General features: G+C 47.0%; 2 protein-coding genes and 1 long non-coding RNA gene across 6 annotated transcripts in view; 1 reads left to right on the top strand and 2 right to left on the bottom strand.

Moving 5' to 3' along the window:
* Positions 1 to 24,164, top strand: part of COLQ (collagen like tail subunit of asymmetric acetylcholinesterase) — a 76,850-nt gene extending 52,686 nt beyond the window's left edge. For 2 of the 4 annotated variants that reach the window (XM_053903824.1, XM_053903825.1), the window contains exons 13-17: positions 187 to 326; positions 1,222 to 1,341; positions 1,725 to 1,845; positions 3,218 to 3,320; positions 24,001 to 24,164. In XM_053903824.1, the coding sequence (XP_053759799.1) occupies positions 187 to 326; positions 1,222 to 1,341; positions 1,725 to 1,845; positions 3,218 to 3,320; positions 24,001 to 24,136 (620 nt within the window). In that variant the 3' untranslated portion in view covers positions 24,137 to 24,164. Of the gene's footprint in view, positions 1 to 186; positions 327 to 1,221; positions 1,342 to 1,724; positions 1,846 to 3,217; positions 3,321 to 5,247; positions 7,840 to 24,000 lie in introns of those variants that run through there. The other 2 variants (XM_053903826.1, XM_053903827.1) reach the window with 1 other exon arrangement.
* On the bottom strand, positions 8,417 to 11,005 carry LOC109258878 (uncharacterized). Its single transcript, XR_002076464.2, has 2 exons — positions 9,939 to 11,005; positions 8,417 to 8,621 (listed from the first exon to the last, which is right to left on the bottom strand). It is a non-coding gene; the product is annotated as an uncharacterized LOC109258878 (long non-coding RNA).
* Positions 13,494 to 27,817, bottom strand: EAF1 (ELL associated factor 1). The gene is made up of 6 exons (XM_019436050.2): positions 27,444 to 27,817; positions 25,461 to 25,555; positions 23,469 to 23,605; positions 21,332 to 21,522; positions 19,440 to 19,673; positions 13,494 to 16,902 (listed from the first exon to the last, which is right to left on the bottom strand). The coding sequence occupies exons 1-6, from the start codon at positions 27,811 to 27,813 to the stop codon at positions 16,856 to 16,858; spliced, it is 1,074 nt and encodes a 357-aa protein (XP_019291595.2). The 5' UTR covers positions 27,814 to 27,817; the 3' UTR covers positions 13,494 to 16,855.
* Between the last annotated feature and the right edge of the window lies 1 nt (position 27,818).

The raw sequence follows: 27,818 nt of genomic DNA, 5'->3' as shown, positions 1-27,818 counted from the left end.
CCACAGAGAACATCACCTCCTCCATATCTTGGATCAAAAGAGTCTCTTTAGACCTCTCCCCAGGGCCTACCCTAAGATGCTTGGACTTTGACCTTCTTTCTGTTGTAAAGGTTGCTCACATCTCCCTGGGGCTGTTTGGTTTTCGCTTCCTTTGCTCTAGTAACACAGCATTCTGTTGCTTCCTAGGACAACTTGTGATGGGACCCAAAGGGGACAGAGGATTTCCCGGGCCTCCAGGAAGTTGTCTTTGTGGAACCCCTACGAATGTGAATAACCCCTCCTACAGGGAATCCATGTATGGGTCCAGCTCCCCTCATGTTCCTGTGGTAAGGCTCCTGGGAGAAAATCTGGTGGTTATCCATTGGGACCTCTCACCTGATCCTCCAAGAGCTTGTAAAAGCCTTTTAATAAACTGATTTCCTCATTATATACCTGGTACGCACTCATTATAGGAAATTGGAAAATAAGGGAAAAATAAAAATCTAGGAAACCAAGTTGTCCATTTGGTTGTGGGTCCAACTTGAGGTTTGTTTTTTTTTGTTTTGTCTTTTTTTTAAGGACAAAAAATTATAGAAAATTTTAAGTAAATGCAAAAGCAGAACAAATAGTGTAATAAACCTCTATGTACCCTTCACCCAAATTCAACACGTATCAACTCCTGGTTAATCCTGTTTCCTCTTTATACCCACTCACTACTGCCCACCCTCCCTTGGATTATTTTGAGGTAACCCTGGACATTAATTCATCACTTGAATGGATGCATAATCATCCATCCATCGTGTGGCTGTGCTGTGATTTATTTAACCAGGGCCCTGTTGTTGGGTACTTGTACGGTTCTCCCAGGCTTTTCACTAATGTAAATAAAACCGTAATGAACACCTTTGAGTATAACAGTTTTGTTAAGACTCCTTTCCAGATGTTGAATTACTTGATTAGATGACATCATGTTTTTATTTAAGTCCCGGGAACATTTTAAATGTTAGAAAAATTTTAAATTGTGGACATTCTTATTGCAAACCCAGACCTTAGGAACTGGGTTGAGAAGATGGGGGAATCAGGACATCCCTCCCGACTTCAGGAGGATCCCCGGCGTGTGATATGCAGACTCCCCATCCCACTGTTAACCAGCCCAAGGATGGAGATTCTGTGTCCTCTTCCAGCTTTTCCCCTGACCCCTATAGAAGTGTTTTCTGGAATCCTCACCAGTGTGTTCTCTGGCAGATTTTTGTGGTCAACAACCAGGAGGAGCTCGAGAGGCTGAACACCCAAAATGCCATTGCCTTCCGCAAAGATCAGAGATCTCTGTACTTCAAGGACAGCCTTGGCTGGCTCCCCATCCAGGTACCCTGAGGCAGACACTCAGGACATACCCGAGGAAAGAAGGGCCACGGGTTGGGTCTAGCGCAGAGCTTTCTGCAGTCTGTTTCCGTGGAAGGGCTGGGCACCCTCCTCTTCTCTGCTTCTGAGCAGTTCTCCGTTCCCCCTGCCCGCCACATAGGACCTCCTCTTGTAGCCAGGGTTCCAGACGGTCTCCCATCCCCACACGGCCAGGATGCTGTCCTGATCTGGCCCAGCCTTCCCGCCAAGTGCAGAGCGTTGGGCCATGGGAGAGGGGTGCCTTTCCCATCCGGGAGGAACCCCCCCGCCCAGACCCGGGGTCTCCATCCCAGTGCCAACAACCTGTCATGCCATCCCTAGTAACTGTCCTGTGTTTCTTTGGCCAGGTGACCCCTTTCCACCCTGTGGACTATACTGTGGACCACCGTGGCTCCTGCGGGGATGGAGTCCTGCAGCCCGGGGAGGAGTGTGATGACGGAAATGATGACGTGGGTGACAGCTGCATCAGTGAGTGGTGCCTGCCTCGGGGAGGGCCTGGATGAGGGAGGGCAAGCCCCTGGATGCCAGCTGTGGTGGGTTGGGGTGATCTCCAAGCCAGAGGGAGTACCCCTGGGCTGCTGTGGGGACGGCCCTCCCATTCAGGCCAAATGCTGACTTTTTACTGCCCACGCATATCATGGTGGGTTAGTGTCAAGGGTCTTGCCCCTAGAGAAGCCACCAGTCCCTCCTTTTCCCTGAATCCTACTTCTTGGCAAAACCCAAGTTCCAGTTCACGTTCTTTATCAAAAGATAAAGGTGATACAGAGTGAAAGATGAAAGGGAGAAGCCAAGAATTTGCATCAGGACTTTTACCAGATGGAGCCCTGGTGACAAAGCCCTTCTTAGGGGAAGCAGACTTCAGGCTGATGGGATGCTACGGGGACAGGCAGGTGGCACCGCACTGGAGGGTTTGCTTTCCTTCTTCTTTTTTTAATCACGTGACAAAAACAGGAGGTGGTGTGTAAAGTGGGGGATTTGGAGCCAGACGGAGTAGAGTTCGAATGTTCCTAGAGGAGGCTCTCAGTGAGTGGGGAATGGAGGGCAGTTCACAGCTCAAGTCTCACTTTCCTCCACTGAAAATTGGCTGTGTCGGTACTGACCGCTCAGCTCTTTAGAGATGCTGCGAGCTGATGTGCGCCAGGTCGTCTGGGTGTAGTAAGGATTCAACGTCCCTTCACTGAATGATTTTTAAGTCCTTGCTGTGAGGAGCCGGCCTGGCTGAGAGCCGGAGATGTGTAAATGAGCAGCGATGGGCACAAGGACCGAGAAATGGCTGGATCTCTCTCTCTGTAGCTGTACTTGCCGGGACAGTTCCCGGGATGGTGATCCCCGGCATGCCCGCTTTGCCTGGAGTCCCTTCTGCCCCTGGTGCAGACAGAGTCAAATAGGAGATCACACAGCAGGAAGGAACCCTGTAAAAAGAAGGTCGTGGAAGTTCTCTGTAGACGAGAGCCACCGTGGCCATCACTTGTGCCCAGTGCGCAGTCTCCTGACTCTCACTCCATGGGAACCCACGGTGTGTCCTATGAAGGGGAGGTGGTGTCCACGCCCCAGGTTTGAGATAGAGATATTGAGGCTCAGGGAGGCCAAGGGGCCTGCTCTTGTTCTGTTGGCTAACAAGTAGCTGGAGTGGGCTGGAGCTTGGGTCTCCTTATTCTCTGGCGTGGGATTTGGGGGGGCTGAGGGGGCAGTCCCCGGATGCATCTGAAGCTTTATGGGAGTCCGCTTAAGAGGGTGCATGCTCTGGGTGGATCCTTTAGGCCACACAGTCCTTACAGGCTAAGGTAGGCCTGTCCCACCCCAGCACCCTCTCAGGGCTACACTCCCCTGTGTCCCTCAGGCTGTCACCGGGCCTACTGTGGAGATGGTCACCAGCACAAGGGAGTGGAGGACTGCGACGGCTCTGACTTTGGCCACCTGACCTGCGAGACCTATCTCCCTGGGTAGGAATCACTCGTGTGCTATTATGACACCCCTGCCTCCCTCTCTGCCTGCTTCCTCCTCTTTCCTTCACAAATACTTTTTTTTAATGCTGCTTATGTTCCTGGTACTTTCTAGACACTGAGGTATGGTGACAAATAGCACAATACATGGTCCCTGCTCACCTAAGGGAGACAGGCAACACACACATAATGACCACGTGCCCTCTTAGGGTGCCTGAGTGCCTCTGAGGCCGAGCTGAGACAGAGAGTCACCGGCTCCATCCCGGACCCCTGGCAATCAGCAATCTCTACGTTCAGCTGTTGCCCCTGGGTGAGCAGCTCCCAACCCCAGTGGCTACCATGACCACATTAGTCTTCTGGAAAGTGGGTCTGGAGGAAGCCCAGTGGAGGATGGAGGTACCAGGGCATTTCCAAGAATCTAAGCATCTGTATAACCCGATTTCTCTGCAACAACTCCGACCCCCAGGGCAGGACTATAGGTGCAGATGAGATCACACCAGCATTAACATCTAATTTTGCTGGCTCATGACTGTTCCAAGAAAACCCCGGGAAGTTAGTACCCCCTTCAGGGACCCCTCTACTTCTATCTGGGACTCTCCAGTGGGTGTTCACATTGACCTCCACGGTTGACATCTCCCAAGCCAGCTGAAGGACACTGGGCCTATGAAATGCAAAACCATACCACATTCCCCCTAATCCTCACAGATGTGGAGTTGTATAGTGTTGTAGGGAAAATGAGAAGGCTTTCCTCCCTAGTTCCTGCTTCTCTGTTGGTTCCGCAATGGATCGCTGGCCCTTCATACCTCCTAGGTCCCTCAGGAGTCCAGTCTCTTCAGCTTTTGCTTTCAGCCCTATTCCTCTGGTAAGCTTGGACCCAGGCCCTCAGCAGGGCTGGGAAATAGACACCAGTCCTGTCTGTCACCCCTCTGTCCACTGACTCTGTCCACCCCTCTGTCCTCTATCCAAGGAATGGAAGGCATTCCTCAATGGAAGGCATTCTCCTCAATGCCCACCCCCAAATATACACCAGCGTCTCGAACCAGGCTGGGGGAACTACAGATCTGTAGTTCCAAAACTCCAAGCACTTTAGGCTTGGCCAGGGCCCGACTGTATCTCTGTGTCTGTATGTACTGCCCTGTCCCTGAAGTGCCCTATCCTCTGGCACTTGCCAGAGAGGTGGCAGGTCTGAGCTGGTTGATGGCTTCATGGAGACAAGTCAGTGTAGATAACTGGACATGGAACACAGGACTGCATAGAGCCTGGGGCTTACCCACTGGTTCACTGTGGTTACTCATGTAATCTCTAGAAGCCTCAAGGGATGCTTGTGAATATGGGTATAATGTGTAACCATCATACGTTAGCACTTGGGCTTACAGAGGTATAGGCTGTGCTGTCCAATCTGGTGGCCCCCGGCCACACATTGCTATTTAACTTCAAATTAATTAAAATTAAAAATCCAATTATTCATTCCTACTAACCTTATTTTAAGACCTCAGTAGATACACATGGCTAGAGGCTGCCGGCCTGGACCGCACAGAAATAGAACATTTGCATCAGTACAGTATGACCAATGGACCGCGCCTGGAAACCTTTCAGGTCTTGAGAAGGGAGTGATTCTCTCAGAGATGCTGTGTTAAGAACATGGTTACCAACTCTTTCCACCCAGATCCCTCAGCTGGGCTCAAGGGGCAAAGCCACAGAGGCCTGAACTCAACTGCCCCAAGCCTCTTACCCCAAATGAGAATGAGAGCACTCTCTGGCAAACCCTGAGGCCCTTAGTGAGGTAGCAGTAGTGACAGCTGTCTGATGAGGGTGGACCAGAAGTCACCAGAGGCGGCCTCAGAACATGCCTTGGTCCTGAGGCCTGGGCAGGAGCCATCGTGCCCGCTGCCCTGCGCGCACCCTGACCCATATCTGCCCCCCTCAGGTCATATGGGGACCTGCAGTGCACCCCCTACTGCTACATCGACTCCACGTCCTGCCGCTACTTCACGTGAAGGGCCTTTGCGGAGAAGGCAGGCTGCATCCCACAGGATCGGCAGCAGCTTTTCCACCCTCATCAAATTGACTTCACACCCCCCGGTCCGGTTTCCGTCACCGTCGTGTGACAAAAATAAGGACGAGCTCTTGCTGCTAAGACATGCTTTTAACTCGGTCCAACCGGAAGAACTTAGGACCACTGCACCCTGTCTTAATCTGAGGTACCGGAGAACCTTCCACATGCCCCCACTGGGAACCGTTTTCCCATTGCTACCATCCAGCCAAATCGCCGACCTACAGTGCCCTTTTTCTTCGGAATGTTACCAACCCAGACCGTGGACTTGGCTCACAACTGTTATCTACGCCTAGACCTGCAGGGCTTTTTGAATTTGTCGTCATCCTATCTGGGTCATGTGGTGGACAGGCCTCCCCACTCCTCTGACCTCCAGAAATGTGGGCATTCTCACCCGGGGCAGCCGGCCGTCAGGTCTCTCCAGGCCTATGAACCACAAAGCAGGGAAATGAACCCGCCTTCTTGGAGTGGCTCCAAGCTCTGCACCCGCTGAGGAACCCCTCAACTGGCCACAGCCCAGCACAGCCTCATGTGGATGCAGCTCCCCCAAGAAGGGACCCAACTGTGAAAAAGCCCTGAGAAAGCCACCAAACCGGTGCTCTGCCCCTGGGAGAGGGCGGAGGCCCAGCTGGGTGCTCAGCTTGTGAACAGAACAGTGGCCTTCCTGCTTCTCAGTGTTTCCCAAGAGGGTAGCTTCTGTAGTTTCACCATCCCCAGCACCACCTTGACCTCGTGGCTCTCAGTACTTGGACCTCTGTCTTGTGAATGCCCCTTATGTCCATCTCTTGTCCAGGAGATTCACCACCAGAGGGTGTGACTTCCTGAGCCTACACTTGGGCAGGCTTTTGGTGTTTCCGGTCCTTAGGAGAATGCCACCCCGGGTCTCCCCGTATGAGGCCCTACGACTGAATACCTGTTCTAGGCAGAGACCATTTCTGTCCTGAGCTCCAGCTCCTGGCTGCCTGCTGACTCCTGTGCACACCCTGTGACCTTCCCATTGTGTCTCTGGAGTGCAGAGCCTTGCCCTCGTGTGCCTGAGCCCCTCGTGTTTCTGCAGGGTCGTTAGTCTGGCATGACTGTGAGCTGCCTTGTACCACCATCTTTCCTGAGTGGGGCTGAGCTTTGTTTTGGAAAGATGTCTCCCCAGTGGCAGACCTCAAATGGGATTTCCTTGTTTGTTACCAGATGGAGGGACGCTGTTGAGCTTTTGTACAGAGCACTTTAACGTGCCTGAGTCTTGGGGACTCAGCAGACAAGAGCTTCTGGCCCAGTGGGCCATCACTAGTGGTCTGTAGCAGATGGGATCAACCTGAAGGTGAGGTCTTTAGGGATGGGCTTCAGACAAGAGCTTCCGGCTCAGCGGGCCATCACTAGTGGGTCTGTAGCAGATGGGATCAGCCCAAGTGTGAGGTGACAGCCCACCAGAGATGGGCACACTGGCCAGCTGGGTTCCCCCAGGCTCTACTGCACACCTTGGGGGTGATGTTGCTCCCATGAAAGCTGCACCTTCATGCTGGGATCTCTGGATATCAAGAAATGTAAGCGGTTTGTTTCCCCACTGTGGCTTTTTCTTCCCTGGGGGTTTTGGACCAGAGTCCCAGCATTACTGGTTGGAATGAGGGGTCTGAATTCACTGTTTCTGAGGCTCTGCAGAGGGTTCTAGAATGTGGAGCAGTCCCACTCAGAGACAAGGGAGGAAACGGAGGTTGAGAGATAGGGAGGGACTTAGCCAAAGTCACAGAGCCTGGTCTGGCTAACCTAGCCTCACCCCAGCCTTATTTTAGGACCCTGTTTAGAACGAGATGGCATTCCGGCACTGCCCTTGGACCTGGCACGAGGGGCCCTGTCCTGGGTCTCTTGCCTTAGAGGGTACCAATCTGGCCCTCCTCTGGCCATGACCCTCCCCACAGGGCAGGGAGTCTGTGAGGCCAAGGCGACATGCCTACTGGACACCCCTCTCCCAGACCGTGTTCCAGGTACCCAGGAGACCACAGCTCTCACCCAAGCGGTCCTGAGCCTGAGGCCTCTTCCCCAAGTCTGCCTGCCTGAGTGTGACCTGCATACGCCTGTAAGCACGAGGGGTGACCAGGGACAAGCTGTGTTTACAGGTTGCAGACGGGGCTCGGATAGGCGGGCTGGAGTTGCCACAGAGATACACACGAGGCCCCTCTCAGTGCGGGCTGGGCCTTGCTCTCCTCGTGCTGCCACAGAACTTTGAGGAATCTAAAGAGTCCGTATTCAAACCCAGCCTTCTAGGTCTTTATGAAGGTGTGACTGACAGGTAAGCAGAGAGAACATATTTAAGAACACTCTGTTAGTTTGATTATAATGTAAATACGTAGACATTTGGTGTGTGAGCCTCCACCTATGCTCTTGTAACCAGATCCCACAATATTAGAGGGGTCTGTCTCCAAGTATTGCAAGGGGGGTTCTGAAAGGCCCTGAAAATAAAAGGGTTCAAAGCCACGTGTTTATATATATGTGTATCATAATAGTAGTTCTCCCCCTGTGGAATTGTGAAATGGAGAAATGAAAGATGAAGGAAGATGGGCTGTCCCCAGCCCTGCCCTGAAATGCTAACTGTGGTGGAGGGAGCAGGTTCCCCAGGAACAGGGGCACCTGTAATAAGCAGGCCAGGCGGCCACAGGATAGGTAGCTAGATGTTTCCAGAGAGCACTTGCTGGTCCTGTGGGGAACTGAGGGGCCACAGTGTGGAGGGAAGGACGGTGAACCCGGAGTCCTGGCACCCGGGCTCAGGCTGGGTTTGTCGCGTCTCACAGCCTCCATTTCCTTACCCGGAAGAAACTGTAACAGGGGCTAAATTTTCTTTTGGCTTTAACAGCTTGTGGGTGGGGACGCTATCCTCCAGTGGTGACAGGGCCTGCCTAGGAGTGGTGATGGATTCCTTCAGCTGCTCCTGAGGCTGTCACATGGAGTGGCTGAAAATATCATAGGGTCTTCCGAGGTGCAGTTGGGTCGCTAAAAAAGGCTATGCCAGCTTAGATGCTTTTGTTGGTAGGTGGCAGAAAATCCAACTTAAATATCATATAAACCATAGGGTGAAATTTATTGGCCAATATAAGGTAAAAACTCCAGAGGTAGGGTGGAGATCAGGCATGGTTCAATCAAGGCTCCCACTCCATTTCTCTGCTTGAGCTGTCCTCTCTGCTATTTGCATCTCTCCTGTTAGTTTGATCCTTGGGGTGGTCACAAGCTGACTGTTACAGTTTCAGGCTTACATCTGCACCCTACGATATCCAGAGGAAGAGAGAACATCTATTCCAGTGGCTCCCAAGACATTTTTTTCCAGAAGCCACCCCAAAATCTTACCTTGAGCCTCATTGCCTGTTTGGGGTCACATGCCCATTCCTGAACCAATTCCTATCGTCAGGAGAATGCCACCTGCTAACTGGATTACAGCTGGGTTCCTGAACCCACATGGGCAAAAGCTACAAGAACACTCGTAGCCCACTCCCTGGCGACTCTCCAGAAGTAGCTGGGCTGTGTAAGGAAAGGGTGGCTACTGGATGACATAGTGGGGAGCAGAAATGGGGTGAATGGGTGCTGGGTACACAGTGTCCGTCACAGTGGCCGTCTCTGGTTTTACTTTTCCTTTTGGCAGGAATAGGTGCTGAGCCACTTGAGGCAAACATTTGGGAAGATTCCTCACCCCCAAAAAGCTCTTGGCTGATTTTGATAGGTCCACTCGAGAGAGGCTGCCTCTCCCAGGGAGGCATAGGTAGTGAAAGAGGTGGTGTAGTTTGCTTTTGGGAAAAAAAGGAAGAGGACCGGACTCATGTATCTGGGTTTGAAGCCTGGCTGTCACCAGTGCACTGTTTAATCATCCTGCATAATATACTTTTCTGTTTTTGTCATCTTTATACTGGGAATAATAGTACCTTATTTTCAGGGTTGTGTTGAATTTTAGTGATTATATGGTTAAAATTTCTGACACCTAGAAACTCTTCAGGGAGGGCTGGGTTTTATCTGTGTCATGATTATTTGGTGACTCACACCAAATCGGTCACCTCTTTGGGACCTGGGGTCTCTTTCTTCCCCCTTTGAGGCTGGTTGCATGAGTCCACTTTTGATGGCAGTTTGGACCACAGCCCTTACTACAAATCAGTGAAAAAGAGCCGTGGTTCTCACACTTTGCAGCACATTGGCCCATTTGATGAATACCACCAGGGATGAACCAACAAAACTTTTGTAGACCAACAAAATTAGGTTTGCTGACTTGCAGAGGGACACCGAACACCAGAGAACAATGGGGCATTTCACCAAACCAAGAAAGACCAGATTATGATAGGATCTGGGGGGAGAGGTGGAGTATAGGTAGAAAGTGAAAGCAGCATTGTGGGGACAGGCTCAAAGCAGAGCAGGCAGTGTATAACGGGGGTCAAGATGAAGCCTGGACTAGGCAGTGGACCCGGGTCCTGATTCCTTGGAAAACTACAAAGTTAGTTGGGAAAAAAAGCGTGGAATGTTATGCCTGAAAATCCCTATCAGAATTTCTGTATCTACGGTAGAAACTGAAACTTCTTCTCTGTGTCAAAGTGACTCACGTGGCTCAGGTCTTCCAGGCAAGAGTGGAAAGTTTCAATCTTACTGATAGGATTGCACGCTGCAAAATTTTGTCACAAAAGTTCACCGTGATTTTTGTTCAGGTTGCAGGAATAAAAAGCAAGGCTGGGGCCGTCCCTGAAAGGCAAGCAGTAGTCCCTCAAAAGAGTGATCATGATACGGCAGATCTGGCAGGAAGATTGCTTCCCGTTAACTTTGCAGCTGGCTTTATCAATGTCTGCTGTGGCACTCTGATGAATGCCAGAAACAGGGCCGACTTTTCCTCTCTCAGTCTGGACTGGTTTTTAATCCTTTCACCAGTAACGGAGGCCCAAGCTCCGTTCAACTGATCCCCAAAGATCCAGGTCAGCCCCCAGGCTCCTAACAACCAAGGAAGCACAGGGATGGGGTTTGGCCCCAGAAGTCTTTATCCACCTGCAAAGCCAGCTGAATGACAAATTTGTGAGCAAAGTAAGGTCTTTAGAGGAAACTTGGTAACTAGTACTTAGAAAGCAGTGCTTGGAAAGATGGTAGGACAAATTTTCTGAGCATCATGGGACATACTGGTCATCCATCACTCTAATATGGGCATAGAGGACACATGGGTCGAATTGCTTATGAATCTCCAAACCTCATAATTAGGGCGACTTCTGCTCCAATGACTGCCTTACTTCAGTTATCTCCCCCAATCCCTCCTCTATTGTGAACCAGTTTCAGTGAAACTCAGATCTTGCATTTGGTAACAATGAGCTCACAGATCAAGTATCTTGGCAATTCATCAGGGAGATTGTTACACTTCAGCAGCCCCCAGTTGCCACCCATGGGCCCAGAGGCTCCAGGAGTGTGGGTTCCTCTCCAGCATCTTCATTTATAACCATTCCAAGAGGTTGCAAATCACACAAAAGTAATGGGTTAAGGACTGTCTCCACCCCTACCCTGGGGCATAGAGGAAGTGAACTCACATTGCCTTTATCAGAGGGGCTTTCTCTCTGGGGGGGCTCACCTGAGTGCTTTTCAGCCCAGACAGTTAGAGTCAGACAAGTTTACAAGAAACAACCTCACTAAAGGAAGAAATAAGCTATTTCCCCTGCTGTCTATTCCCCCTTGTCCTACCACCTTTATAGATGGGAAAGGGGGCCCATGTAATCATGAAAATCTGCCAAGATGCTATTACCTCAAGAGAATTGAATATGTCATCATTTTGGTTCCTGTAATTTCTTCAAGGACAATGAGGAAGTATCTTGCCATCTTTCCACTCCCTTAATACCTCTTGTAGATGTTGGGTTTTGACGTTCCAGTTGATAGAGTACCATACCCCACTGCATGCACCACTCCAGGTTATCCTCAGTCTAACGCCTGGGATGGGAAGTTGAAAGCCGTCATACCATAGTCATCACTTGAGGCTCACCAAGGGAGTCTGTTTCCTTGGGGCAGAGGTTCTAAAGCTTTAGGGTTTATCAGGATGTCCTGAAGGGTTTGTCACACAGATTATTGGGGCCCACTTTGGAACTTCCGATTCAACAGATCTTGGGGCGGGGGGGGGGGGGGGGGGGACTTGATTGTATTTCTAACAAGGTCCCAGGGGATGCTGATGGTACTGGACCAGGGACCACATTTTAGGAGCCACTACTCTGGGGAAACATCTCATCTGAGAACAATGGCCGTAGACCAAATACACTGGGGGCGGGGGGGGGGGGGGCGGGAGGACTTTGGGTAGGTGGCTTTTTACATGCTCTTCCATTAAGGACATAGGATCTGTGTCCCTCTTGAATCCAGGTGGGCTTTTGATTGTTGGAGCAATAGAATACTGTGGATGTGACGCTGTGTGACTTTCCAGGCTAGGTCATAAACAACCAAGCAGCTCTTGGGATGCTCATTCTAGGAGAAAGCAGCCATCACGTAAGAAGACCAACTACCTTGAGACTGCTGTGTTAGAGAGTCTCTGGCTGACAGTCCTAATGAGCCTGCTTCCAGCCATCCCCACCACGGTGCCAGACATGTGAGTGAAGCCAGTTTGAATTCTCTAGTCCTGCCCACCTGCCAACTGAGTCCCACTGAGTGACCTCAGTTGAAGCCAAAAGAATTGCCCTGCCAAGCTCTGTCCTAAATCCTAACCAACACATTCCATGAGATAAAATGTTGTTTTAGCCACTAAGTTTTAGGGTAATTTGTTACTTAGCAATAGGCAATGAATGGTGCTCTAGGTTGGAAAGGTTGGAAAGGAAGCACGCTACTCTGAAGAGGGCAGAGTGCCAAGTCCAGAGGAGCCTTTGCTTGGTTTGGGTGCCCTCTGCAGGAACCATGGACAGAAACTGGCCTTAACCCCTACGTGGACTCTTATTTAACTGGCCAGGAGAAAAGCCAAGTTGAGGAAGGACTTAGTGATTATATGGTCCAGTGTTGTCAACCATGGTAGAGACATGGCGTACGTGGAGGAAGTAGATTGATTGCAGTGATCGCCCGAATTCTCACACTTCTCTGTACCTACACCTTGCAACTCCTCCCATCACCTGGCAGAATGCACTGTATTTGCCCACCCCTTGATTCTGAACTTGACCCTGTGACTTGCTTTGGCCAATGACACGTTAGCAATTGTGACAGAGGCGGTTGTTTCCTCTCTCACTCTAGCGTCTCTGCCTTTGCCATGACAATGTGCTGGGCTAGGTTGCTAGAGGGTAAGGCACAAGGAGCCTGCCTGAACTGCTCCAGCCGTGCTGGCCAAGTCCTCCTAGATCAGCTGAGTCTGCAAACTGCCAGGCATATGGAGTCCAGTCAAGACCAGACTGTCCAGCCACACCCAGTCTTAATCACCAATCCAGAGTTGTAAGCAAAATAAATGCTTATTTTAAGCCACTGAATTCTGGGATGCTTTGTTACGTGTCATTGTGTGGCAACAGTTAACTGAGGACCACACTCCCTTGAGTGAGGAATGGACACCACCACTTCCCCACTGAGAGTCCTGGTTCAAATCTAACTCCTATTTCCACCTGAGGAAATGTGAGCCAGTTACAGAATGAGCAGCAGAGGATTCCTAGGCTAGTTCTCTTCGTGCATAATTGTATTCAATCCAAATTTATTGACCACCCGTTAGGTGAGAAACACCAGAGAATTAAGAAGGAATATGGTCACTGCCCACCTAGAAGTTTGCAAGACTGCTGTGGGCATTGCTGTGTGTGGAATGGAAGCAGGAGGCAGGATCACTTCCAGCCAGTGAGTGTACTGGGGGGAGAGGGGGGCATGGCATTCCAGGTGGAAGCAATTTGGTGTGCTAAAAGAACTAGGATATGTCTAGAGATTCAGTTTAACCCCCGCATGGTTCTTAGAGTCAAAGCCAAGTCTGCCTTTCCAGACCGGGTAATGGCCTCAGATGCCATGTGGCTCACATCCTTCCAGTTTTGAACTTCACACCTTTTGAAGCTGAGGTGTTCATCCTAATGAGCATAAACACCAAATTAAAAAGGAATTCATTTAGAGAAGCAGGCATAAGCATAAAGGATTAATAGAACCTTACATTTTTCATTGATTCCTAGTAAAAAAATAAAACCCACCAAGACATATACTGCTGACCTTCATTTTTTACTTAAATATAGTGATCTTTAAGAGAATAAACCAAAAAAAAACTTTACACAGCAAGTATTTTACATAAATGCAAACATTTTACATAAATGTAAACATGCACATCTACTTCATAATTACGCAAAATAAACTTTTAGGCACAAGATTTCAAAAATCATGAAAGAATAAGACAACCCAAGACAGATACAACATAAGCAACAAAAACACACATTTCATAACGCTTCAATTGGTCTTGTCTTCCAACCTACTGGTTAAGGCCTGAGTTTCAGAAATCCTACCTTCCTTGCCAAATGGAAACATCCAATTTGGCTGTACCTAAGAGAACATACTATTATCTTTCAAAATAATGTTAATAAATACATCACTCACACTCTCTCTCTCTCTCACTCACACACATACACACACACACACACACACACACACACACACACACACCATACTTACACCTTACTTAACCAGCCTCTCGATTAGGATAGCAAGGATTTTGGAATTTTCAAGTTTTCCCACCACTGAAGCACATACATATTAATACCACACACAGAAAAAAAAATGATTCTGCTATAGAAATAAAATAATGAGTGGCATCATCACAGATCTTGTTTGTTTATATTGTTTCCCCAATTCACGTCTTTACTGCGGCTTGCCATGGCTCCCTGGGCACCCTGAATTTAAGTCTTTATATCTTGCCTAATGACTTACGATATGGCAGAAGTTGTATAGGACAGAGAAAAGGCAATTTTAACAATTCAGTTAGAGACTTCCAAAACCATGAAAATCACAAATAGTTTTCAGCTGTCTCCAAATGCTTGGAATGTTTGCTCCACGTCTGCCCTCTGTACTCCACTGGTTGGTTTTCTCTGCCTCCTCCCCACCAGGCTATAAGCATCTGAATGTCTATTCTTGTGGACACCCCAGGGAATAGAGATGAAAATGACGGTCCCTGCTTTTAAGGAGTTCACACCAACCAGAGCTCAAGCAAGAGGAAGGTCAGTACAGACAGCACTCCAGTGGGCAGAAAAGAACAGAGGGAGAGTCCGCGAAGATGGCACCTACACAGTGTCAGGACTGGGGCTTGGCGGGGGAGAGGGAGGGAGGGACTGAGAAGGCACAGAGGCACGAAGAGTAAGTCCAATGAGGCTGGTACGAGGTAACTCAGAAGTAGTAGTCTGTGGGGCCAGATTCTTGATTTCCAAAAAGACAAGATTCCTTATTCTGGTGGGTAAAGCTGGAGAGTAGGCGGTGGGGGTTGTGGGGAGGGAACCACCGAAGGCTTCGTGCAGAGAACAAACTGGAGCCAGCTGGAGGCTAACCATGCAGGGCCAGGTAGGACGGGCGACAGAGGAAACGAGCCCAGAGAGCTCGACTCACCAAACCCAGTGCCGCATGCAAGCATTTCCTATAGAAACAAACATCTTGACCCGACATGTGAAAAACCACAGTTCTATCTGTATGAATCAAGACTTTAGGAGGAAAAAAAAGAGAGTGAGGCTTAAATAGATTATTTTTAGTTCAAGTTCCTGGAACCTGCCCCAGCTTGAGCAAGTTAAAAGCAGTGAAACAATTCCCACATCCAGTAACAATTCAAGTCTCCCAATCATGACCTTTACCTTCCCTGAGCTGTCATTAGCAAGGAATTATAAAGCAATTATCAATTCATTATGAAGAAGTTCCTACCTGCCATTAAATCCACCGAAACCTCACGATGGGCTGAGAACCCACCGCCGAGTACCAGTGTGTCCCCATTACCTACACGTGGGGGGGATGGCGGTGCGAGTGTGCCACCGGATGATGGCTCCCGACCCACATCTCCAGCTCACTGGAGTCACTGCACATGAAACAGGGGACTCCATAAGGTGCAACTCTCACCAAAGCCCCCACCACGAATCATCTAATTCCTTTCCAGGTCCAGACTGCTTCCATCCACTAGCTGGGGAAGCAGAGGCCATCTTTGAGTGGAACACCCAAGGAAGGAAAATCATTTTCAATGTTCTTAACACCCATTGAACCAAAGCAAATGGAAATTTCTCAGGACATTCAAATTGTATCCATTCAAATTCTAGAAACAGGCTACTCCATACCAATCACAGGATGATTTATCACACATTCACTCAATATGGAACATTTACTAGTGACCAGTTTCCTGTAACAACAGATTCATTTGGAAACTGCACACTGCAAAAGGCAATCTTGTGACTTTCTTCTAGTTTATCAAAAATACAAATCAGTCTGGGAGTCAGGCACAAACAGTGGTACAAAAGCACGAAGAGAAATACCTTATCTAAGAATGTGCTCGTTTCATATTGCAGAACCCCTATCTAGATTCTGGTTTTTGGAAGCCTGCTGCTGGTTCTTTTGCTCAGAAAGGTTCCTTCACTACACCTCTCTCCCACTCCTACCTCCCCTTACTAAAATTCACTGAACGGGAAACACTCAGTATGGACCTACGTGGAACTAAAAGCCCCAATTTAATTGAATCTCATGTGTCAGCACAGTGGCTGCTGGTTTAATCTGCTCAGCCAGCCTCGTGTATCTAGGGACTTTTTGGATCAGAATTTGAGCCAGAAGCACCCAACACTTCATCTTTGGGAATCCAATAAAATCTCTGACGTACAACTAGAAGTCCCATGAACAAGAATCTCCGGTTCCAGTTAATGAGATTCAAGGGCGGGAGCAGCAGGAAAAGCTGGGGCAGGGGCAGGAGACGGGCCACGAACCAGCTGTGTGCTTCTCTTTCCTCACTTGTAAGTGAGGGGGCTGAACTCGCGGAGCTCCGGGGTCCTGCCCAGCAGCCGCTCTAGGACTCCCTCCTCCAGTCCATCTCTACACAGGCTCGTCAAGCTGGGTCAGACAAAACTTCCTCACCACTTTGTCTCAACAGTTTAAAGTGGTTGTCAAATACTTCAATGCTGCAGTTTGAGGTCTCCCTCTCTCCCCTACCCCTCAAAGACCAGGTTTCATTTCACTGGTGCAGACCACCTGGCCAAACTGGTGGCTGCTGAGGTTTAAAAGCGAATCACTGGCCTGGTTAAGATGATGGCCTTTGAGTAACCTAGACCAGGGTACATTTGTCCTTTTTTCATTAACAGTGTTAACCAAATAGCAATAGAATTGTTAGTTCTTCTATAGATCTACTTTGCAACATGAGATTGTTCAAAAATTACATGAGAAAATCACCCATCACCACTAAGTTAAAGACTTGAGTATCTGAGACCTCCAGAGCCTCGAACTCCTGCTACAGTCACTGATCCACAGCATGTCCCTCTCGGCAATGGGCTCCATGTGAGCGCAGCCCGGTCCGGCAGCAGATCTGTGCACCGAGACGCTGATTTCGAAAGATCTGGCTCTAGTCATCACTGTCACTGCCAGACTCACTCAACTGCAAGTCATTTCCTACAAAACAAAAACCACAGAATCACACCAAAAGTGCGCAATTTAAAAATGACTTCCCCACAATTCTTTGTTTCACCGCCTTGGTTATCGCACTATAGTAAAACAAGCCAATTCAACTTAATTAGGGAGGAAAACCGATTTGGCTCAGTGACAAAACTGACACAGTCAATGTTTTTAAAGAAATGCTATTCTTGATATCTGCAAAGCACAGCGATGCTACGTACTAGGATAGAACAGGGGGAAGCAGGCCAGACAGCTTTTAAATGTGCTAATAAATAGCAAATAAGTATAAAAAACCGATTCACCATCTAGAATCGTTCACATGAAGTTGCTAAAATAACACCGAGTTAGGCTTCCCGTCAAGGAAGCCGAATACTGTTTATACCAGTAACCTGCTAATCCAGCATCCCCTCCTGTTCAGTTACTTTAAACCTCAACTCTCAACTGAAGAGCTTCAATTACTTTAGCCTCAGATTTTTGTTTAGTGTGCAGAATTCAGGTGTTAGGAGTAAAGAATAGAAGTGCTCAGCGTTTTAATCCGATAGAGTAACAGAACCCAGTTGATAGCACTCAGATTATAGCAAAAGTGAACCGCTATACGACTGGATTGCTACTCCTAGACCAGCCCTTCTCAGTTTGTGTGGAGGACCCCGGGGTCCTTGAGACCCTTTCAGGAGGGTACTTCCTCTTCTAACTACATACCTGTGTGAGGTCAGATTTTCTTCATATACATCAACCTAGACAACTTATGGCAACAGGCTGAACCCAGGTTCCCACTAAGCTAGATCGTAAAGAGATTTGCAAAATTTTAAAGCAATGTTACTCTCTCAGTATTTTTTGATTGGAAAAATTTGTTTTTCATAAAAATGATACTTTTGTTAACATGTGACAGTTTATTATTGTTATTTTAAATGAATTACTGGATAATTTAAATATTTCAGTTTTAATTTCTAATGGTAATATTGAGTGGATATAAGCCACGTACACAAAGCTCTTTGGGGTGCTCAATAATTGTTACAATTAAGAGGTCTGACACCCAAGAATGGAACAACTACCGCTCTAAACTTAAGGAAGGCAACAGGGGCCTGGCAAGAGCTGGTAACTCCCAATCAGCTAAGTTGAGCACGATCTCTTAAAAAGTAAGATGATGTGCTTTAACAGATCAGTGGAACTGGAGCTGGAAATCTAGTTTTGAAATTGCTTACATAAAGTTAAGGTCTTGCCACTTGAAGAGCTGCAGATCAGGATGACTTGGTGCGCAATAAAGAGCTAAAAGGATTTTAAGATACTGGTAAGCAGATAACACCCACTGTGCCTTTTTTTTTTTTTTTTTTTGCTCTTTCTTTCTAGGAGGAGAGAATAATTTGGCATTGACTGGGCAAACTCGAGAACTCAGTCAAAGCCACAGTAGCTATGTGGCACTATTCCACTAGGAATACCAAATTCCCAATATGAAATTTACTACTCCTGGCCAACTGAGAATAGCACCAAAGCATCCCCTGACATCCAGAATGTAGGCCCAGAAAATGGGATAGCAGACAATATCCTCGACTGATATCCTAACAGTGTTCAACTCACTCAAGTAGCGTTTTTCCAGCAGGAGTGGTCTTGCCCCCCAGAGGATATCTGGCAATGTCTTGAGATATTTGGGGTTGACACAACTGGGGACAAGGGAGAGAGAAGGGCATCTACCGGGTAGAGGCCAGGAATGCTCTTAGTCATCCTGCAATGCATTGGACAGCCTCCATGACAAAGATTTATCTGCCCCACAATGTCTGTAGTGGTGAGGTTGAGAATTACCTTCGCCTGGTCCACTGTAGTAGGGTTAACTAGGTTAGCTTACCAACTATTGCCTCCAGACCTTCCAACCTCCTCAAAGGCAGTCATGCCAGATGAAAGCATTCATTAGGATACTGGAGAGAGAAGGGCATAGGGAGCAAACACTCTCCCCATCTCCAATACGAAGAAATCTGTTTTTGTTCTTGTTTTTCTCTCCTTTACTTTAGTATCAACTGCACGGAGAGCCACCCAGATATAGCAATGTCCTTCCTCTTCCTCTTGCCAAAGGCTAGTTGGTTTCCAAATATACCCTAATGGCTCAGGTTCCAAAGTCTATGGGCTGCAGGACACCACAGTCCGGACAACTGTGTTCTTGGGACTGTAAAAAGACCTAGAAGCAGGGGACACTATAGTGGAGGGCATCGCCCCTAAAGCCTGTAAAGCCTGGTAAATGCAAAAACAAAGAGCCGAGCTGTTCGTGTTTCAGCATTTTCGAGAATTCACAAAAACTAATTTGTGCCAGTGGGTGAAAAAAAAAGAACAGATTTTCTAGTTTTGTGCTTCCCCAACACCCCCGCCCCTTTTATTTTTTTTAACTGTTTGGTAACTTACTTCTTTCCGCTCCAAATTTTGTCAGGATGCTTTCTTATGCCTTAAATATCTTCTGGTTACAGACTCGGGTGTAAGATATATAGAAGCTGCATCTCTAGTCTGACATGCCACCCCTCTCTGAGCCAGAAAAGGGAGAGCACACTTACTGAGGGTGTTCATGAGCTGGTTGCTTCCTTGTGGTCGGCTGGTTCCATTGGCAACGGCCGGCCTGCTGTTGTAGGGCTGCTGGTGTGCAGGCTGTGGAGGAGACGCCGGACCGTTGTCCTCACCCTCGCTGCTGGAGCTGTCATCATCGCTTCCCGAAGAGCTCTCAGAGTCTGAGGAACTGCTCCCACTGCTGCTGCTCATCTGCTCAATAATGTCAACTTCAGCCCTCAGCTCTGGAATAAAATGACATGACGGGGGTTAGCCAGCAACCACTCTCAAGGCCGCAAGCTGCCTTCTGTAAATAGTGAATTGGCAAAACCAACAGCAATGAGGAATGACTAAAATTCCTGCTTCTTATTCCTTAAAAACGTATAAAAAAAACGACTAAGACCAAAATGAACAAAATAAAACTGTCTTCAGAGAGACAGCGGAAACATTAACTTCACCCCAAATAACAAAAAAGAAAACTGTTTCAGATAATGATGGTTCTGTGTAAATTAAGCCTATTTGCCTTATCTACTTAAAAAAACAAAGACTGTGAATTATGGGATTAAACACCAAATAAGAGAAATATTATGCTAAAGGGTTGAAAAATATTTGACTAGGAATTGGAAGATCTGGGTGCTTGTTTTGGATCTGCCTCTAACCAGCAGTGAGACCCAGGTGGGAGTCAATGATTTTTTTCCAAGACACTTTGAAAAAATAAAAGGCCACAGCAGACAGCCTCTGAGGTCCTTTTCAGCTTTCCTGTCCCACAAAGGAACTGAGGCATGCAGGAGGAACCATGGTAACGGAAGGAAAATGGGGAAACAACATTCCTCCTCTGCCCTCTGTATATATTTCACTGACAGCCATGCCTGTCAGGTATTACATTTTTTTTATAGAAGTACAGCAGGGAATGAAAAACATGTTTACCTAACCCTTTCAATGTCGGTGAATACATTAAGGATACATCATAGGATACATCAAGAAAGATGCCAGATTTTCCTGTCCAAACATACCATGTGATTTTAAACACGCATGGTTCCTTTAGGCGTAACTGTCAATCACTAACCACTCATAGTCCAATTCTTGTTCAACTAAAGTGAAAACTTTAACAAATAACATTCCAATATCCCTGAGGAAAGTCAAAATCAAGAACAAAAACAAAACAGGAGGCTTAATAAGCATGCACCACGCAGAGAATGATTGTTTACTGAAAGCACTTCTATAAGGTAGAAGAGGCAAACTTCTCAAGTACAACTCTATCTTTCCCTGTTTACTACTGCTACAGATTTCATTGTGTTTCATAAAACTTTATAAATCTGAAATACGACAGCCTCATAACTTCCTGAGAGTCTGGACAACGAAAACCACCCCCTCCCTGTATGAGGAGAAAGCCAAAGTGAGAACCTGACCAGACCTCTAGGTCTTTCTAGGCCATGTCCATTTCCAGGTCCCATGGCACTCTTATGTTTACACACTTTGTTAGTACAAAGCAATGGTCCTGGTATTTTAAATATCCCTCTGACCTAGATACTATACTAACACTGACACACCTGGTTTTTACCCAGACACCTTGGAATTCTCTTCTCCCAAAACCTTAAAGGCACGGCATATAGACTTTTGGATGACAGTCATGCTTGTTTAAATCCTGGGCCTCTGAACAGAAAGCTGCAAAGACAGCCACAACTCAAGTCACTTGCCTGGACCTCCCTTGTCAAATGAGAAGTGGTAACAGCCCCACCTCCGTCACCTCTGGAATGGTGAACTCTGCAGATTATTTTTTCAATGGCAGAGAATGCCCATGCCACCAGTGCCCATGTGATGTCAACGTGATAGCCTCGTGATCGCCACAAAAGCCTCAACACCCAACTCCCAGTGGCTATCAGTTTCAGAAAATGCTCCCTACCTCTTTTGATGTCATCCAGCTGAGGTTCAGGTGACGGGTTATCTTTCAGAGGAGAAGTTTTGGGTCCAACTGGAGGCTTTGTCGGAGCTCTGAATGGCAGAGGTGGTGGAGGTGGTGGCGGCTGAGATGGCTGTGGGGGACGAGTGGGCTGCTGTTCCATTCGGGCTTGGATTTTACTGCTCCCCTCAGCTCTGAAATGAAAAACAGACATTAAATTGCAGGGCCAAAAACAGTGCTCCTCAAATCTGTTCAGGTAACCAAGTACCTAGAGGTCTCTGCACAATCGTGCTTCTCTACACACTACTTCAAAATACTGATGTTTGTCACTTTATCCCATGAACTACTCATTCAACAACTGCCTACTGCATTCCGGTACTGCACGACGCACCAGAGATACAAAGATGAATAAAACAGCCCTCAAGAAGCTCACATTTTATAACAAGCGAATAAAACCGATATGCAAGACACAACGTGATCGTGAGAACCCATTTTACCAGCAGACAATAGGACTACTTGACTTGTATACGGTATAAAGTTATAGTCACAAGTATATGAGTTACTACATAAAACCAGCTCTTGAAATGCTGGCTAGTTTGCAAGTTTTCCCACGATCTGTTTACTGCCTGCTCATCTTGTCACGCGCCAGCTCTTGCAGGCGGACAAAGCATCCCACCCCAACCGGAGAAAATTCTATTCACTAACAATTTCTTTTGTAAATGGATGAGCCCACTTTGGGCTTTTGAACTTTGGTGTGCACACAAATCGCCTGAGGATCTCATTAAAATGCAGATTCCAACTTAGCAGGTCCTGAAATTCTGCACTTTAAAAAGCATCCAAGTGATCAACTGCTGCTAGTCCACAGATGACACCGAGTAGTGAGAGAAACGCCCACAAACATCATCTGTTGGGGAATTAACAGTGGCACCTGGTTCGGGGAGGTAATTAATACAAATCTATCCCAGGCAAGAGAGGAGCAGGGGGCTTGGACCAGGGGGCATGCCCAGGCTAAGGGCTCTGTTCTGATGCTGGACTCCAGTTCACAGGCTCATGAATCCGCAGTCTGTGTGTGTGTGTGTGTGTGTGTGTGTGTGTGTGTGTGTGTGTGTGTGTGTGTGTGTGTGTTTTGTTTGTTTTTACAGATAACGATAGTACCTTTCTAAATGTTATTTGTAAAGTTAGATAGGATAATGCATGAAAGCATTTAGCATAGTATTCAGTAACCCCTCGATAAATGGTAGCTACTTTTTTTCTGGAATGAGTAAATGAAGAAGCATAAACAGAAAAATATCAGGCTCTAACACTCTCTTTAAGAATTTAGGACTGTATTACAATAATTGCTGTATCACAATGTAAAAAACAGAACCAGTGGGTTGCTTCTATTCATAGAATGAATTGTGACTTTAAAATTTAATTGGCTTTGTATTACAAATGTAAAGCCTGTTGAATTAAAGATTAAAGAGAACTATTTACAAAAATAGGCAGAACTTGGGGCGCCTGGGTGGCTCAGTTGGTTAGGCGTCTGACTTTGGCTCAGATCATGATCTCAGTTTGTGGGCTCGAGCCCCGCATCGGGCTCTGTGCTAACAGCTCAGAGCCTGGAGCCTGCTTGGGATTCTGTGTCTCCCTCTCTCTCTCTGCCCTTCCCCTGCTCGTGCTCTGTCTCTCTTTCTCTGTCTCTGTCTCTGTCTCTCTCTCAAAAATAAACATTCAAAAAAATTTTTTTTAATTAAGAAAAATTTAAAAAAATAGGCAAAACTTTATTTTAGTGTTATAAATACCTCAAATGCATCTTGCGAAAAATTAATGTTTTTAATCTAATTACAAGTCTACAAGTTTAAATCTTATCCCCTTAGGTGATACTATTTGAACAATCATGAGATTAATAAAATAGATTTAATTATAAAATACGTCCCTTTCCCCTGTGGCTTCCACGTTTCAGGTCTTAAAAGCTTTTATTTCTTTTTATTGCATTTGAGGAAGTGATATTTTACTGACTTATTGAGAAGACACAGGTAGAGTTGTTGATATTATCGACAGGACACTGAATACTCAGATGCTCATATCCTTCTAAAATAACTGAAGAAATAATGCAAAGATCTAGAAACCTGTATCAATCTGTATCTGGTCATTCACGTACCTTGTTTTCTTGACCTGAATGCTGCTACTGAGTTTTTCCAGCACATATTCACCAGTGTCATGATTAATAATAAGCACACAGTCTTTCTGATAAGGCCGTTTGTTCCCCTTGAACACAGTCATTGGTGGTGTGGATCCCTATATGCCACAAAAGTAAAAGATCAAACCAGACACACCAGTTATGAACATTAAAAACGAATTTACAAGTGGCTTCATGAGTATCAGAGCTACTCAAACAGAATAGAATGAACTGATTTCTATTTTAACTCCTCTGGCTTCCTAGGCAAAAAGAAAAGGGATATAATATACAGCAAGAATCTATAACTGCAACTACTTCTCAGTAATCAAGAAAGGTAATATAAATTTTCAAAATTACCGTACATTTTTCTAAAGATTCAAAACATGTTACAAATAATGGCGAGGTATGAACTGGTAAAAACAGATTAACCATTACTTGGTATTATACTGAGTAGAACTTTTCATTGCAAGAAGTAAAACTAATATGTGATTTCTGTATTTCCTTGTAATTTCAGAGTCCAGGGCTTCCCCTCATGCCAAGTAACCAACAGAGTATTCTCTAAGGGCAGCTCATTATTCTGCTTGGCTCAGAGTAAGTACATCATGCCACTCACCTGCCTAAGCCCTTTAACTGCTAACCTGTTGCTCTGAGACCCAAGAATAAAATCTCTAAACCAGATACCTGGCCCTTCTGCCTCACCCTGTACCCCTAGCCCTAGGCTCTGCAGGATCCAGAGTAGAAGGTGGCTGGCCTCTCTCAGATCCTCATGTTCTTTCTTGCAGGGCTTTAACAAGGCTTCTGCCTGCAACATCCTGCCTCTTCCTCTCTTTCAATTACTCAACCTTCAAATCTGCTCAAAGGTCACTTCCTTAGAGAAACCTTCCTGATTTTCTAAAATAAATGGCTGTGCTTTTTATATTTATTTAATTCCAGATCATAAGCTCCCCAAGGGCAAGAAAAGTGCTTGTTTTGTTCGAGATTGTATTCTCAGTGCTTAGTAACGGGCCAACACATAGTAGGTGCTCAATTAATATTTGACATATATAGGATTTGATTGTATGGAATAAAAAAAAATTGGTTGGCTCCTTGACTCCTTATTCATAGGGTATAAACTTAGAGTTGGAAGGGACCCTAGAGACCATTTATCTAACCCCTTCATTTTACATTTGGCAAACGAAGATCCAAAGGGAGATGATGTAATCTGCTAAAGGCAACATGCAATGAAATAGCAGTTGGAACTGGCAGACAAGTAATTTCTACTCAGCCTGAAGCTTCTTGTCCAGAGTCTTTTCATCCTATTACTGGTTACCAAGACCTTATTATGTTCCAGGACAGGGCTGTGACATCCAATGACACCTGTTCATTATGAGCATTTTGTCTGATCCTTCAGGCTGTGTGATTATAGTGCTACTTTGGACAAAGCTTCAAAAAAAAAGTCTCTCTCCGTAGGGGTTCTCAATTTAACTTTTAATTGGGTTCCTCATCCCTAAATTAGCTGAATGCTCTGATCCTCTGGTGCTTGGTTGCAACTTTCAGTCTGCAGTCCGCCCTTTGCCTGATATATGAAAGGTGTCAATTCTGCTCCTGCCTGTCTTAACTCCTGGTTTGGCTGTGCCACACACCTAAACTGTTGTTGCTATAAGCCAACGTGGCGTCGGGGGCTTTGCTTTTTGGAGCTGTGTGAGGGAAAAGCTAGGCCAATCTGAAAGAGCGGCTAGAGGGGCTAAGTATCCAGACAGGAACCTTGTCTACTTGGTAGCAGATGGGGGAAAAGGGAGCTTGGGAAAAATGGCAAAGAATCATTTTTACTCAAGCACTTGGGAAACATGAATTGCACCCTACCCCATCCCCCCAATTCCCTTTTTCCTTATGTTGGAATTTTAGAAATCTAAAAATTTTTAAATAGTAGGAAAATTCAAATTGCAATAAATAGAATATGAGGATTCACTGTGATTCCACAGTGCATAAACTTACAGGGATATGTGGCAGGGTAATTGTGACTTCATCTCCTTTGCCAACCTGAAGCTCTCCTTCACAGGAGGTGTCTATAGATGCTGGCTTAAAGTCATCTAAAGGGAAAAGCAAAAGAATATTTATCCAGCCGGTTACTTATACTATGCCTCCTGGTCATTCTTGTTTAAGAATTAAAATTTTTTTGTGAGTCAGATAAATGGAAAAATACAATGTAGAATTAAAAAACCTATTTCATTGTGGAAAAAAAGCAGAGAATAGTACAATGAGCCCCTGTGTACTGTCACCCAGGTTTAAGAAGAATTACGAACTCAGGGACAATCTCGTTTTCTCTATACCTCCTACATACTTTGCCTCCCATCCCTGCTGGATTACTTTGAGGGGGAAAAAAAAAAAAAAGCTAGAATTCATATACCATTCTATTAAGCAAAGATATTCCCTTCTCCCAAGTGACACATGAAAATTAATGCCTTCTTAGCCAGAGGGGTTTTGTTAGGATTGTTGTGTACAAGATCAAAAGCAACAGAGCATATTAAAAAGATTCTGTGACTGTAACACCCTATATGAAACAGGAAAGCCCCAGTATCATATAAGCTGATTTCATTTTGCATAGAAACTGTCAACATTAGGATTTCCCACACTCAAGTTCTTATAAAAGTACAGAATAGATGGTTGAACTCTATCTCCAAAGGTTAATCCTGCCCATCTCTCTCAACTGCTGCTAACGTGCACCACGAATAGCCATCTTACTCCATTCTGACATAAACTGGCCTCACACTGCAGGCCACGTGCATATATGAAGTGTCTCACTTAAATTCCACATTGCTCTTCCCTCTACCAAAACATCAATTTAGTAAACTGCTCCGAAAACGATGCTCTTATCACATTCCCAATATCCTCCCTCTGAAAGAGCTGATCTGCTGTCAGTAGGAGACACAATAATGGTTTGGCAAGTGACCGCAGAAATATGGAACTTCATTATCTAACACGCCCTCTTCCAATGTGTTGAGTCACATTTATTAGCTCCTTAGACAAAAACAAGTCTTAACCAGCATTAGGGCTGACGGATACCAGAAGCTTGTGAATCACACAGAAGGATGCTCAGCCAGCCCATCCCTAAGAGCCAAAACTTTACCCAGGACATAGAGTGGACATGCCCTCCCTCCACAGAGTCTGTAATCATGTAGAAAAGGAAGGTCCAGCATAACGACTATTTGGACATTCTTGATGCCTCCTCTCCCCCGCTTCCAAGCATACATCAAGCTTCATCAAGGCTCACGCATTCCAATTTTATTCTTCACTCACATGGGACTTGGTACTGAGTTAAAGTCGGGGTAGTATAGGTCACCTCAAAAGACAGCAGAGTCAAACGAGGTACAGAAAGCTGGAGGAGGAAGACGGATGGAGCGCACAGAGGATGCGGATTCTTTGGCTGCCAAGGGGATGAAGCGCAGGCTCAGGGTAACCAGAACAAAGACGAACGAGGAACGAAGGCTAAGGAACACAGGGAAGAGGAGAATGTAATAGGAGGGAGTCGATAAGGCTCATCGGCAAACGGGAAGAGTCCTTTAAACGTGGAGGACCCCGCTGGGGTCATCAGAAAGTGGGACGGATTACAGGGAGAAGGGGAGTCTGATGTGGGGTCACAGTCTTTTGGTAATAAAGAGGGGTAAGTTTCGAATAAAGCAGGGCTGGGTGGGCGGATGAAAAACAAAGGAGCCAATAACCTTCGGAAGAAGTATTTGGGACCACAAGGCAGATGGATAGTTGGGAGTGGCGAAGCGTTTGGTTTGGGGAGCTGGAAAAGGGGGGAGGGGGGAGGGGGAGAGGAGGGGGTGGAATCGAGGTCCAGGAGGATCTGGGCGAAGAGAGAAGGGAGCTGACGTAGGCAGGAGGTTCCCTGGGCTTTGGAGGGACGAGGGAAGAGAAGAAGGAGTCGGGCTGGCAAGAGGCGGCGGAAGGGAACAGAGGGGAGGGCTGGCTTACAGCGAATGGTGTGGAAAGAGGCCCGCGGTCGCTTCTCGAAGCTCTCCCCGAGCCGCAGGCAGTGTTCCTCGCGGTCCAGCAACGGGTTCGCGGTTCCGTTCATGGCCCCCCACGAGCCTAGCGCCCGGACCGGCGCTCTCCTGGCGCGGCCGCGGTCCGAGCTTCCGGCGCCGGCGTCCGGGGGAACGAAGCTCCCGGGACAGCGCTCGGGGGCGCACGGCGAGCCGAGCCGGCGCCCACCCGGGGCCGGAAGCAGGTCCTCGCCTCTGCGGCGGGGTGGAGGAGGACTGCGCGGAAGCAGGGCCGCGGAACTTCCGGCGTCGGGGAGGGACTTCTGCGTTCGTGACGGAAGTGGCGGGGGCAGTGCCATGGCCA

This window comes from Panthera pardus, unplaced genomic scaffold (genome assembly GCF_024362965.1).
Source record: "Panthera pardus isolate Hobbes unplaced genomic scaffold, ASM2436296v1 HiC_scaffold_16, whole genome shotgun sequence".
Taxonomy (NCBI): domain Eukaryota; kingdom Metazoa; phylum Chordata; class Mammalia; order Carnivora; family Felidae; genus Panthera; species Panthera pardus.
The sequence above is the reverse complement of the archived record's forward strand: the minus strand, read 5'-3'. Positions and strand labels throughout refer to the sequence as shown.